The sequence below is a fragment of the Malaclemys terrapin genome, chromosome 5 (genome assembly GCF_027887155.1).
Source record: "Malaclemys terrapin pileata isolate rMalTer1 chromosome 5, rMalTer1.hap1, whole genome shotgun sequence".
Classification (NCBI taxonomy): Eukaryota; Metazoa; Chordata; order Testudines; family Emydidae; genus Malaclemys; species Malaclemys terrapin.
The window spans coordinates 110,627,047-110,640,677 of NC_071509.1; the positions used below are offsets into that span (position 1 = coordinate 110,627,047).

The 13,631-nt window shown below is 44.9% G+C and overlaps 2 protein-coding genes across 2 annotated transcripts in view; both read right to left on the reverse strand.

Annotated features, from left to right (window-relative positions):
• Positions 1–273: 273 nt before the first annotated feature.
• Positions 274–8,287, reverse strand: LOC128838534 (alcohol dehydrogenase 1-like). The gene is given in 10 exon segments (XM_054030782.1): positions 274–416; positions 2,577–2,635; positions 2,637–2,701; positions 3,113–3,156; positions 3,476–3,567; positions 3,569–3,678; positions 3,859–4,013; positions 4,016–4,059; positions 4,168–4,244; positions 8,276–8,287. Coding segments are annotated over 10 exon segments (801 nt in total).
• A 2,746-nt stretch (positions 8,288–11,033) lies between these two features.
• MANBA (mannosidase beta) overlaps positions 11,034–13,631 on the reverse strand; it is a 62,189-nt gene continuing 59,591 nt past the window's right edge. The window contains exon 17 of the mRNA XM_054029382.1: positions 11,034–13,461. Coding sequence (XP_053885357.1) covers positions 13,237–13,461 — 225 coding nt within the window. The 3' untranslated portion in view covers positions 11,034–13,236. The remainder of the gene's footprint in view (positions 13,462–13,631) is intronic.

Below are 13,631 nucleotides of genomic sequence, written 5' to 3' on the forward strand. Positions count from 1 at the left end.
AACACCAGCCACATTTTATGAAAACTTAGCTGTCTCATAGCAGAAATCTCATGACCACTCACTGAGTGGACACTCAGTTTGAACTCTAGCAATAACTGCTATAATAATGGTGCAAAACCGGTTTTATTTTATTTTCAGTCTGTGCACCTTGACAAAATTCCATTACACAAGTTTTCCACTGCTTTAATCTTTTAAAATTCACAATATATTGAACTATACTGAATTTTACATGCAAATGGCATTTGTTATATGTAATACTAATAAGTTAAAATCTCACCTCTTTGCTAAACGTAACAATTCAAACCCTTCATTTATTTTGTCAAATGGTAATGTGTGGGTCATTAGCACATCTGGATTACATTTCTTCTCCATATAACTAGATACTGATTTGGGGATAGAATCCTTGGTCTTCCAACCTGGAAAAACAAACAAAAAACCCTGTACACAATGCACAATTGAACAAACACATTTTGAATACGTAATGGTGAGATTCCTTGTCTCATCCTGAAGCACAGTGTGACAGTTGTACACCCTGAGAGAGGTTCAGTGAACAAAGGAAGTCAACACACATCCTTCAGCTTGTGGACATCTAGATATGCTAAGGAGCATTATGCCATATTCTCCAGTACATACACAGGACCAGATGCCTGAGGCACTAGAACTTACAGATTTGCCTGTGTTTGTCCACCTGTCACATCCTGTGTGACACCTAGACTGTAAGCTCGCAGAGGCAGTGGCTGTCTTCTTGGTAATATGTCAATACAGCTACCGGCACAGTGAGGCCGGATCCCTGATTCAGGTTTACAGTCATTACCATAATACAAACAATACTACATAATACACCAGCAAGCCTGCAAATACAGGCCAAATTTTCAAAAGAGACTAGTGATTTCAGTGCTCAACATAAGCACCCTCCCTCTGAAAAATCAGGCCTCTTAAAAGTATCTCATCTTGGGCACCTAAAAACTGAGTTAGTAGTTATATTTTTGAAAATCTCAGCAACTGGCATTACGTGCAATTAGCTGAATGTCTAATTATTAAAACGCAGCTGAATGCTTGTATATTTCCAGATACATTTGTGTCTGCATCTATCTGCTACACTGCATGCTTATTTTATTAAGGAAAACTGCAGAATGCGATTTTTAGTTGTATTTAATTTTATTATTTCTTTTGTTTTAAAAGGCATCAAATGACAATTTGGAAGTTCTGAAACAGACATTTTATGATTGAACAAAGTATAAAAATCACTTTGTAAACAGGAGGTTAGTGAATAATGAATATCAAACAAATATTTTTATTAGAGTACATTGGCTCCCATGAAAAGATGGATATTTGTGCGGCGTGTGATCTACAACCCATTGAAATCAATGAGCCTCTTGAACACACGTGGGCAAACTATGGCCCGTGGAACCGTCCTGCCTGGCCCCTGAGCTCCCGGCCGGGGAGCTAATCCCCACCCCCTCCCCCCGCTGCCTTCCATCCCCCACAGCCACGCCACTGCGTGGCCTGTGCTCTGGCCCGCCACTCCCGCTGGGCAGCCTGAGGAGAGCAGCTGGCTCTGGCTGGGTGTCGCAGCTGCGAGCTCCTGCTGCTGGTAAGGGGGTGAGGAGCGGAGGGGAGGTTGGGTAAGGGAGCAGGAGTTCTGGGGAGCAGTCAGGGAGGAGGGGCGATTGGATGGGGCGGAGGTTCTGGCGGGGCGGTCAGGGGATGGGGAACAGGGAGGATTGGGCGTGGGAGTCCAGGGGTGGAGCTTGTCAGGGGGCGGGGATGTGGATAGGGGTCGGGAGGGCAGTCAGGGGACAGGGAGCAGGGAAGTTGGATAAGGGGGTGGGATCCCAGGGGGCAATTAGGGGTGGGGGGTCCTGGGAGGGGGTGGTCAGGGGACGAGGAGCAGAGGGCGGTTGGATGGGGGGTTATCAGGGGGTGTGGATAGGGGTCAGGGCAGTCAGGGGACGGGGAGCAGGGGGGTTTGATAGGGAGCAGGGGTCCCGGGACGGGGAGGTCAGGGGACAAGGAGCGGGGGAGGCTGGATGGGTCAGGTGTTCTGAGGGGGGCAGTCAGGGGGCGGGAAGTGGGAGGGGGCGGGGGCCAGGCTGTTTGGGCAGGCACAGCCTTCCCTACCCAGCCCTCAATACAGTTGCGCAACCCCGATGTGGCCCTCGGGCCAAAAAGTTTGCCTACCCCTACACACTGTTTTCATGGTATTTACTAGCACAAATATTCAGATAGATATTTAATAAAATAATATAAGAGAAAATTGAAATGTTTTATCATGTCCAGTGTCTATGTGCATAATATATTTTACAAATACATGGCTGTGAATGAGCCAGCTTTTCAAGCTTAGGCACATGCAGTTACACATGTACATATCCATATTTATAGGCATAATTGCTTTTTTCTTCATGCAAACTTGGGTTTTCGTGTTCTACTCTGGCAGCAGCAGAATTACCATTCACTTTTGTATTCCATAACATACATCAATAAAATAGCCAGACTGACCACTAAACATTTCACAAGCAACTGAACAAGTTAACTAAGACTGAAATTTTCATCTACTTTTGTTTATCTCCGTGCACCATTAAAACTCCTTTCCCAGTGATGTCCAGTGAACGGCAGCATAGGGCCAAAGGATATGTAAAGGATGTGTTTGAATCATCATACAGTTCCCAGAGCCCAGGTGGCAGGATGCCAAAGCAGCTGCCTGGTTAAAAAATAAATTAAGACATCATACAGAGGACGTGTTATGAAACAAAAACCTCCCCTCAGTACTACAGTGTACATTTTGCCTGATGAAATAATTCTAAAGTCTATTATTTAGAGTCTGAAAATCTTTTATATATAAAAAAATTAGCCTATCAAAAATACATTTTATTTATACAGCAAAAGCATACTCTCTATATAAAACACATCCAAGGCTTTGCTCTTGTTTCAGGGAGCTCTTACTTGAACTGATCTTGAGGTTGGCCTGCAGATAAGGAGGCTCCTTGTTAGGAGTCTTGTGAAGAATACACAAACACCTAGTCCAGACACCAGACAGGAGACTACATTCATTATGTCTGCTCTAACATTGGGCCACTAATGGGCAAAGAAAATATGTGCCATCCTCACATACCATAATATCTACACGTCCAGTAACTTCAAGGGAATAGTCCACACGAGGGGTCGGCAACCTTTCAGAAATGGTGTGCCAAGTCTTCATTTATTCACTCTGATTTAAGGTTTTGCGTGCCAGTAATAGATCTTAACGTTTTTAGAAAGTCTCTTTCTATAAGTCTATAATATATAACTAAACTATTGTTGTATGTAAAGTAAATAAGGTTTTTAAAATGTTTAAGAAGCTTAATTTAAAATTAAATTAAAATGCAGAGCACCCCAGACCGGTGGCCAGGACCCAGGCAGTGTGAGTGCCACTGAAAATCAGCTCACGTGCTGCCTTTGGCACGCGTGCCATAGGTTGCCTATCCCTGGTCCACACCATGGCTGGTCATCTCAAACAGCACCTCCTGAAAAGGTTTCTTGAAGTCCTGAGGGTTGATCCACTCGGTGGCTCCTAACTCTTTAGCCTTTGTTGATGTCGATCCCAATGATCTGGGAAGCACCAGCTGCTTTACAGCCAACAACAACGGAGAGGCCCATTCCTCCCAAACTGAAGATGGCACAAGTTGAACCAGGTTTAACCTGCATAACAATAAAACAGGGGACTCTGTAAGAATCCATCCATAAATTGTAGTCCTGGAACTTGGGGGGAAAGTTTTCTGGTACATACAATGCATTAATATGCTAAGAAGGCAATTGTGCCATTTGTCCTTGAAAAATGTGTGCGCAAGTGCCCGTGCACACACATACACAAGTACTCACCTTGGCAGTATTAATGGCAGCCCCATAACAGGTGGAAAATCCACAGCCAGACAGACAGATTTTATCCCGAGGAGCAGCAGCAACAATTCTTGCTAGAGCAGAATCAGGCACAACTGTGTATTCTGAGAAGGTGCTGATGATCCACAGGACATGGTGAATCTGCTGGTCTTGTCTGGCATGAGGGTCTGTGAATCAGGGAGGCTGCCAAGAGACATCCGGACTTGTAATATAAGGCATGACTAATATTGTCAGAATCACTGAGGATGAGATTTAGGTAACAGAGAAATTGAAACTCATTTTGTCTTCTGCCAACAGCTGGTGTCTGGATTCAAATCGGAGCAGCATTCCCCACAGTGGGGGAGACAAAGAGGCACAAGACTTTGCTCCTAGAAAAAAAAAAAAAAGAACAGAACAGATCTTGTCAAAAGCATCTTCTGAACCACAGACTCTATATTAACCCCCCCAGCGAACAAGTCTGCTGTCTAGCGCAGCTTTCCAATCAAGTTTTCAACAGACAGCATCATACATAGAACAATCTGCTTCATCTATCAACTGGAGATTGAGAAGGAGAGGTTACTTACCTTAAAGTAACTTGAGTTCTTCGAGACGTTTTGTCTCTACGGGTGCGCCACTATAGGATGTGCGCACACCCGTGTGCTCTCAACTGGAGACTGCAAAGTAGTATTTGCGGGTTTGCACCTGCACCAAATGGCACCTCATGCTCTAAATGGGGACATATAAGGAGGTGAGAGCCCACCATCCCTCAGTTCTCTCTCGACCATGAAGCCTCACTCCACAGCAGAGGGGAAGGAGGACAGGAGATGGAGCATCCAGCAGGACAAAACATCTCAAAGAACTCAAGTTACTGTGAGGTAAGTAATCCCATGTCCCTACGGGTGTTCCCTTGTTCAAAGCATGAGGTGATGCTCTGCACAGGCCTGAGAGCACTGCTTTGTAGTGTCCAATCAAAACCATAATCCTTTGGTAGAGCACCCATAGTGCCATGTTTTCAAAGAAGAAGAGTTGGTTTCTTCAAGAAATAGCCAATTCTCAGAGGGCTGATGAGATGGCTGTGCTTGGATTGTCATTCAGATCTAAAATTCTTGAATATCTCCAGTTCCCTAGCAGAGTTTTTTCTCAGATTCTGTTCATTCTATTGAGATGATTGTCTGGCTTATGAATTACAGATTTAAAGAGAATCTAGGATAGCTACTGGATTCCATAAAGAAAATCAGTGGGCAGGAATACACTGACCAGGATAAACATTGCTTCATTTCTATAATTGGGACAGGATCATGGCAGCTACCTGCAAACAGCAGGATGCAGCATTGGTGGACTCGGTTCCATGGATGCAGTTTCTGCTGAGGTCAGAACCTAGAGCAAAATTTGCATCCTTATTTTTATCATATCTGTCTCTCTTTATTCAGAATGCAAAATGTAAGCCTTATCCATTGAAGAGCTATTTTATACCCAGATAAAATTCCTGACTCATTTCTGTATGTACAGTGGCACAAACCTCATTCTCTCTATTATTTTATATCTAAATCTAATGACCTTTTGTCTTAAGTGTTACGGCACTTGTGGCGCTGTCTGTATAGATAAGTTATTAGTTCAATAAACTTACCTGTTATCAGTGTTCACTTTACACTCTAGCTGTGATAACCATTTTCTGAATAGTTGGTTAGAAGGGCTTTCCTGTTGCTGGGGTTAGTTCTATCCTGAATTCTGCTGCTGTCTGAGTGAAATGCACCTTCAAGTCTCCCAGGATTTTAAGCATAAATCCAAGTGTTGCCAGACTTCTTATCAAGGTTTCTATATGTGGCAGGTCACCAGGAGCAAGTTTGTCATTTGTTAGCACACCTAGTCTGCTAAATCTGATATGTCTCTGCTTTAAAACCTATAGAAGGCATCTAGCTCTGTATTTCCCTAAGCACTTTGTGACCATGAGCTGCATAAAACTATCCATCAGGACAATAACTCAATGAACAGCAGATGACCTGTCCTAGGTCCCTGTATTCAGGAACCTGAATGTCAACCATTGTTCTTACCAGTTACTCTGTTTGAACCTGTTTCAGACTATTTAACAAAATAGATTTCATTCCTCTTTGGCTTGGAAATGAAAACATTTTCAGGATTCATACTTCTGTATCTCAGTAGCCCAAACTGAACCGATAAAGGTAAGTTACATAAAAATATAAGGATGGTCTTCCCCATCTCCATTAACCCTTAGCATTCAGAGCAGTTTCCAGGCACACGACACTGTGACATAGGGGGTGGATTAAAGTGGGTCCAGACCCCCCCGGATAAGGTAGGGGACATTAGGCAAAATGGCGTGGTGTAAAAGGTGATTGCTAATATATTGCCCTGTCTATGCTAGAATACTGCAGCTCTTTAGCTATCTCCTTGTACATTCTTTTTCCCAATGTAGACATACCCTAAATGTATGCCTGCACTTGGAGCTGGGGTCGGTGACTCCCAGCTCAAAGAGGCATAACACGGGGCTAGCTCTGAACAAGCTACTGCGATAGAAAGAGTGCAGCAGCACAGGCAGCAGAACACGTACCCAGCTGAGACAACAGGCACGTACTCGGGGTGACTAGCTCATCCCACTGATTGTGCTGTGTGGGTCTGTCTCCGCCATCAGACTCCCAGCTCCAAGCGCAGGCGTACCCAGAGAGGGAGCCCAGTCTCAGAGGCAGAGTAGCAAGAGGCAGAGCCAATTGCTGCCTCTTGGCAGGTGCTAGGTTGCCTCCCCTGGGAGGAAGGCAGCATATGGAGGGACACTTGTCCATCCAGAGACAGTCTGAGCAGCACGGACAAGGATTTCCTTCCCTATAACGGTGTTGCAGAGCCATCCTGTAGATGTATCTATACCCTTAACAGGTGGCATTATACAACTCTACCCAGATGGGTAATCTGTAGCATTATCCTAGCGACGTGTGTGGCCCTTATCATGGTATCTGCCCACTACAACTGTTAGTGGATTTTCTCTTCAGAATACCCCCTGGGTGTCGGGAAGTATTAATGGGGGCCTGAGACATAGAATACAGAAAGAAACTTGCCAATGGTCACACTCGAAGTCTATGGGTGTGGCAGGACCTGAACCTAGGGTCTGAGTGGAGCTGATCGAAATTCTGAAAAAATCCATTTAGAAAATTTCATTTTTAAATGAAAATTTCAAAAATATTTCAAATGAATTGTTTAAATTTTTATTTTAATGGTTTTTCATGTTTATATTATCTTTTATTTTTCCATTATTTCATGACACTTCAGTAGCAGTAGTACATAATATATGCCATGTCATAATGACACAAATGAAAACAATCTATTTTATAAAAACATTAAGGGCAGCTGCTACAGTACAGACTGAACCATCTTATTTTCTAGATCAAAGCATCTCCTGTTTCTGCTGCAATGGAAGAGTTCAACATATTTTCAGGAAAATTGGTTTTCATGGGAATTTGCATTGAAATAGATACAATTTCATTAAAACTTTCAATTTCGTCGAAACAGCATTTTGTGACAGAAAACTGTTTCAATGAAAATTTTCCAACCAGCTCTTCTTCTTAGTCCCACTGCAGTGCTCTATCCACTAAGCTATCCTTCCGACCTGTTACTTGTGCAATGCTGTTAGAGTGAAAAAAATCCATGTCCACGCTGGTCAGGCAACCCTGCTGCAAACCTGTCATCAGCCATTGTCCAGCCATGCCAGAAGACAGACAGCAGGCAATGATTGTGGCCTAATTAAACCACAACATTATTCACTTGTAATATCTGGGAGGACCTAACAGTAGTATAGTGCAGGTCATCATTGTATCCTTAATCATTTCCACATATGTCCCAACCTTGGTCCCAGCCATCCTGTTGCTGGAACCTCGCTGCCCTTCCCTCATAAGAGGATTAAGAGGGCTACAAAAGGAGGGGGTCAGCTCGCCACTGTACGAGATGCAGGAGCCCTCAACCCTCAACTCTTTTATGGGATGATTTCCTCTACATCTTTTTCCAGTGCACGTTATCTAATAGCCGTATCCCTTTCATCATGAGTACCCGCACTGGACATCTGCCACAAGTTTTACTTCCTATGTGTTGACATTGTAACCTAGCCCCCCATGCCTTACACTGCTGGGTCTCAAACCTGCTGTGGGGAAGGTGGAAAAATCCAGGCTGCTTTGGCCAATGCCCCTGGAAAAAGGGGACTAACGTGATACCTATAGCGGATCATGAAGGAACCAGTCCTTTATTAAACACTATGGGTGAGAGGGTGTGCTGTCAACCTGATCCAGGATCAAGGAAGCTTCTCTGGGACTGCATGGGATATGAACACCTCCCCTTTCAGTCAGCAGAAAGGGCAGTTTCCCCTCACACAGGGGGACCAGCCACTTGCAACTCCTCCCCGCTCTGTACAGGAAAACTTTACCTCTTCCTCCATCGCTGCTACCAGTGCAGATGGAGCAACAACCCCTTTTCTTCCAGCCAGCTGAACAAGGACCCACTGCAGAAAGTTGAGGTGAGCACATCATGAGAGAATATGGTCTGGTCTGTAGTAGCAAAATATTAAAAAGAGACCATCTCCCACCCCCCTTCCACCAAATACATTGAGTCTCTCTAGCCCAATTTCTCTTTGTTTCTCTTTTAGAGCTCCCACTCTACCCTGCACTCCCAGAAGCCATGCTCCATCAGACTATGCTCTGCCCACCAGTATCCCTGCATCTATCCTCTGTTCTTAATTAACTCTGTTCCCGCCAGGCTACCAAGTCTCTATCCCCTCCCTCCACAGACTCCCAATCCCATTGCTGTTACCATCCTTTAGTTTCCTCTAAGACTCCAGCCGGTCATCACTTGCCCCATTGAGACCACCCACTGATCCTATGCTGCACTCTGCACTCTCCTCCCTACAGCAAAACTGATCTGTGTTCTCCCCCCTGTTTTATTTAACTAGGGGGGTCTTTGCACCAATGAAGGGCTGATCTCAGACTCAACTGCCTCCTTCATTTCTATGGCTGGAAAGCCATGAACAATCTGTTATTGGTGCTTCCCTGCTTCCCCATAGAGCCAAAACAGAGTAACAATCCTGCTACAGGCTCCCTATCATGCTTCTTGCCTAGCAGAACAGCCAGGGCAGCTCTCCTCCTGCAGTGAGGCAGCAGTGATGGGGGAGGAGGGGGGATCTGCTCAGCTGCAGCAGTTGAGACAGGGCATAAGAGCTGAGCGTTTCTTGGTATATGGGAAGGGGAGGACAGTGATTAAGCTCCAGGCCTGGGGGTAAGATAGGGTTCTAGTCCTACCTCTGCCATACCCAGGACCACACAGGAAGACTAAGTCAATTTGTGGCTTATCCTATGCCAATATGCAGGAAAGAGAAACAAAGAGCCTCCCATCCCCCCCACCCATGGAGAGCAGCTCCAATCAGAGTCCGTATAAATCCCTGAGCGCAAGGACAACTCCATACTTGAGTTGCTGGTGCAGCTAGCTACCTTAAAGAAGGGGGAGCCCCGCCTGAAACCCAGTGTGAATATCCACATCAGGAAAACTAGAACCCATGAGCATACTCTTTATGCTACTCAGGTACTTAAGAACATTGAACACAAAGGGTTAATTAGAAACCACTAGGGTGAGGGAAGCACCTCTTAGCTGTGGAATCTGCAAGTTTTTCTGCTCTTCCAGTCTGTCAATTCATCATAGCAAAGCCAGAAGATTCAGCTAGTTGTTTTAAACAGCTTAAAGATGTACCACAGTGCCACAGTAAGAAAAGATTCAGGAAATATAGGACTAAATGCTTTACTCAAGAGATCATCATCATCATGTTCCTATTATGCCTCTGGTGTTTAGGGCAGTGACGAAGCTCCTTCACTCTTGTCTGTTTCTAGCAAGTCTTTCAATGGTTCCCCAGCTGTGCCCCAGGTATAAATGCATTAGAAGACTGAGGTTCTCAGATACTGTGGAACTGTAGGGATTGGGGGGCATAGAAGTACTTAAGATAGATTTAGGCTCTGATTATGCAAGTAACTTAAGCATGTACACTTTACATTAGGCATGTGTTTAAGTGCCTTACTGAATATGGGCCTTAGTTCAGTGGTTTTCAAACTTTTTCTCTGGTGACCCAGTTGAAGAAAAGTATTGATGCCCGCGACCCAACGGAGCTGGGGATGAGGGGTTTGGGGTGTGCGAGGGGCTCAGGGCTGGGGTAGAGGGTTGGGGTGCATGGGTGAAGGCTGTGGGGTGGGACAGGGATGAGGAGGTTGGGGTGCAGGGGGGCTCCAGGTTTGGTGGGGCTCAGGGCTGGGGTGCAGGAGGGTGGTCAGGGCCAGGGATGAAGGTTTTGGGGTGTAAGAGGGAGCTGCGGGTTTGAGAGGGGGCTCAGGGCTTGGGCAGGGTATTGGGGTGTGGGAGGGGGTCAGGGCTCTGGGCTGGGGGTGCAGATTCTGGGTTGGGGAAGGGGATGAGAAGTTTGGGGTGCAGGAGAGGGCTCCAGGTTTGGGGGGGCTCAGGGCTGGGGTAGGGGATTGGGGCATGGGCTTACCTTGGGCGGCTCTCAGCCAGCGGCAGTGGGAGTGCTAAGGCAGGCTTCCTGCCTGTCCTGGCACCGTGGATCGTGCTGGGTCCTGGAAGCAGCCAGCAGCAGGTATGGCTCCTAAGTGGAAGCACGCAAGTGGCTCCACACAGCTCTCACCGTAGGAACCCACCCCCTCCCCCAGCTCCCATTGGCTGGGAGTGTGGAGGTGGTGCTCGGGGTGGGGGCAGCGCACGGAGCCCCGTGGCCCCCCTGCCTAGGAGCCGGACATGCTGCTGGCTGCTTCCAGGGCGCAGCGCGGTTTCAGAACAGGTAAGGACTAGCCTGCCTTAGCTGGCCAGCACCGTTGATGGGACTTTTAACGGCTCGGTCAGTGGTGCTGACCAGAGCCTCTGTGACCCCGCGCCTTACACTCCATGACCCAGTACTGGGTCACGACCTGCAGTTTGAAACCACTGCCTTAGTTCATAGTGGCTGAAAACGTCCTTTTGATCAGTGATTCTGTTACCATCTGGGCACTGTCTCCACTCTACTCCATACTGGGTTTGTAAGACAAACATTTAGCAAGGCACTCTCAATTAAAATGTAAAAAGTTTGGGCATTCTTGTGCATATTACACTGTGTATTTTACAGTCATATAAGAAACAATGGCGGAAGCCTCTGGCACCATGTATATTATTTTATTAAAATATATTAGGAGCTCTTTCTGGGCAAAGTGTTACATTTTGGATTTAACTAGAGTGTAATCAAAACCCGGCACTATAACTATTGCAACATGATGAACAGAAAATACTAACTCGGCCAAAGTAGGTGTTCTGGCAACAGGCAACTGTAGCATGTTATTTTAGCATTTCTAAACCTGAATGCTGCTGCAGACAATGTGGGGGTGTTTTTTCTTCTATGTAAAACAATTTTAGGGATGGAAAAATAGTTGAAAATCACCTGACAATTTCAAACAGATTTAAGGTGCTGCTGTCATGTTTTTTTTTAAATAGTGCTGATGTCACTGTTCCCATCTATAGCTGCTGAAAATCTCTGCTTTTCATGGAACAATGACTCCTCAGACTAGTTTGTTAAAGGCTGCTTTTTCCCCCGGATTATTTTCCAGAGTTGATCAATAGCCAAATGTGTAACATAAGATAGGCAATAGGTTAAAAAAAAGTGACATTTAAATAAAGACTGTAGTGAGCTGTACGCTTAATGCATGCTTAACCAAATGACATTTACTTTTAAATGAAGTACAGGTCCGGACTGAAAACAATATTAATTAGAAGGATTATTTTAAACATTTTAAAACACTAAAATATGCTCTTCAGATCATTTCAATTTGCAATATTACTTGTTTCCCTTGAACACTGTAGGAACATACAACAGGCTCTTTTGTAAAATACACACCACAAAACAAAAGCCCTCCAGATTCACAGAGCACAGCAAAGATCCTCTTTTCATTCCAACTCTTCACAAAAGACTCCTTTGATTTAAAAGACTTCTCAGGAAGTTTAGGTGCCCTTGTTAACTCAGCACTCTGCAGCAAAGTGCATTGCTCACTCGTGTGACATTCTGGAGTCAGGCGGGGGTGTTCTTTCAAGTCTATGATAAACACCAGAGGGCGCTGCAGTGCTGCATTCTGAACTTGTGGGGCGTGTTTGAGTGGGGCAGGGTAAAGGTACAAAATTGTGCATGAAGAACAGAATAGTGAAAAACCTCAGGAACTTCACATAAAACCATATTTAGATTCCTTGGGGAGATGAAGGGGTGCTTTGCTATTGCCAAGGGTACCAGAACTAGCTGAAATTTTTCAAATGACAAATTCTGTCATAATAATAAAAAAAATATTCTGTTCAGTTGCTGTCACAGCCTCATCTCCTCCTCATTTTATATTTTTTGTGCCTTTGTCAACAATCTCCTCTTCTCCCTCACTTCCATGCTGTAGGTCGCAGCACGGAGAGGAAAGGTGGCCTCCCCGGGGTCAGGCACAGGTGTATCGATAGAGAGACACTGTCTGGCACAGGTGTATCGGTAGGGGACAGGTAGTGGTCTGCACTAAAAAAAGGAATCACACAGATGACTTCTCCATTAGATCAAAGGAGAACCAGGGACTGATTGGGACTCTTGAGTGACTGTCTGGTCCCTGGTCTGCTCCCAGAGCAGCAGGGTTGTGCTGGTTCTTATCTGGGGCTTGTGACGAACCCACAAGACATCAATTTGAAATGTATCGCCCCCTCCTGAGATCCAGAGGATACAAACACAGTTGTGAAAAATTAAAGCTAGAGAAATATTCAGGGCTTTAAAACTATCACAGATCCTACTTGCTTCACTTCCTGGTTACCATGCTGCATGAGAATCCCTTGGTATATATATTTTCAGTTACCTGAGAAAGTAGCCTCACCCTCGACATCTGATATATAATATATGTAAATTTTGCTGTTGACATCTTTTCATCAAACCAAGAGATAGCAATGTACAAATGACAGCGTGAGCTACACATTCTGTGGTCAGTTTATCTGCTATAGCTCTTAATCTTTAGTTATACTTAAGGCTAAGATTTAGGCATGGGTATTTTTAATAAAAGTCATGGACAGGTCATGAGCAATAAACAAAAATTCATGGCTGTCACCTGTCCATGACTTTTACTATACCCCTGACTAAATCTTGGGGCAGGGGGAGTGTGTCACTGCTTGGGCAGCCTTGGGGTCAGCCACACTGGCCACCGCACAAGTCATGGAGGTTGCGGAAAGTCATCGAATCTGTGACTTCCGCAACCTCTGTGACAAACACGGAGTCCTAGTTGTACTCCTTTGAAGATTTCCAGTTTCTATTCTGCTACCACTACAGGAAACATTTCCTATAAAGGACATGAGATTTCCTCAGTAAATGTCCATCAGTGAAGTCAAGCTGAGTGATTTTTTGAGTTCCTCGATGCTGATGGGCTCCCACGGATAAAACACCACAACTTTTCTTTTCTCAGTCATGAGAAAGCCGTTGTCATTAAACCTCCCAGGTATATTCCCTACATCCAGCCAAACAAAAGGAGTGATTGCTGTGGTCTGCAGAACAAAAGCATACAGGTCACCTTGCTGAGAAATAGTAGCCTGAAAGAGGAAGAAAAATAAAATTAGGATTATTGCAGAAGTTTGTTTAGTAAAAACAACTGCACCAATCAGTGTAAAAGTTGTAGGCCAGTATAACAGAAGGTATTTTGAAAATGCATTTGTTAAAATTATTTTTCTCCTCTACACCTCCTTTATGGAATGTTCTATAT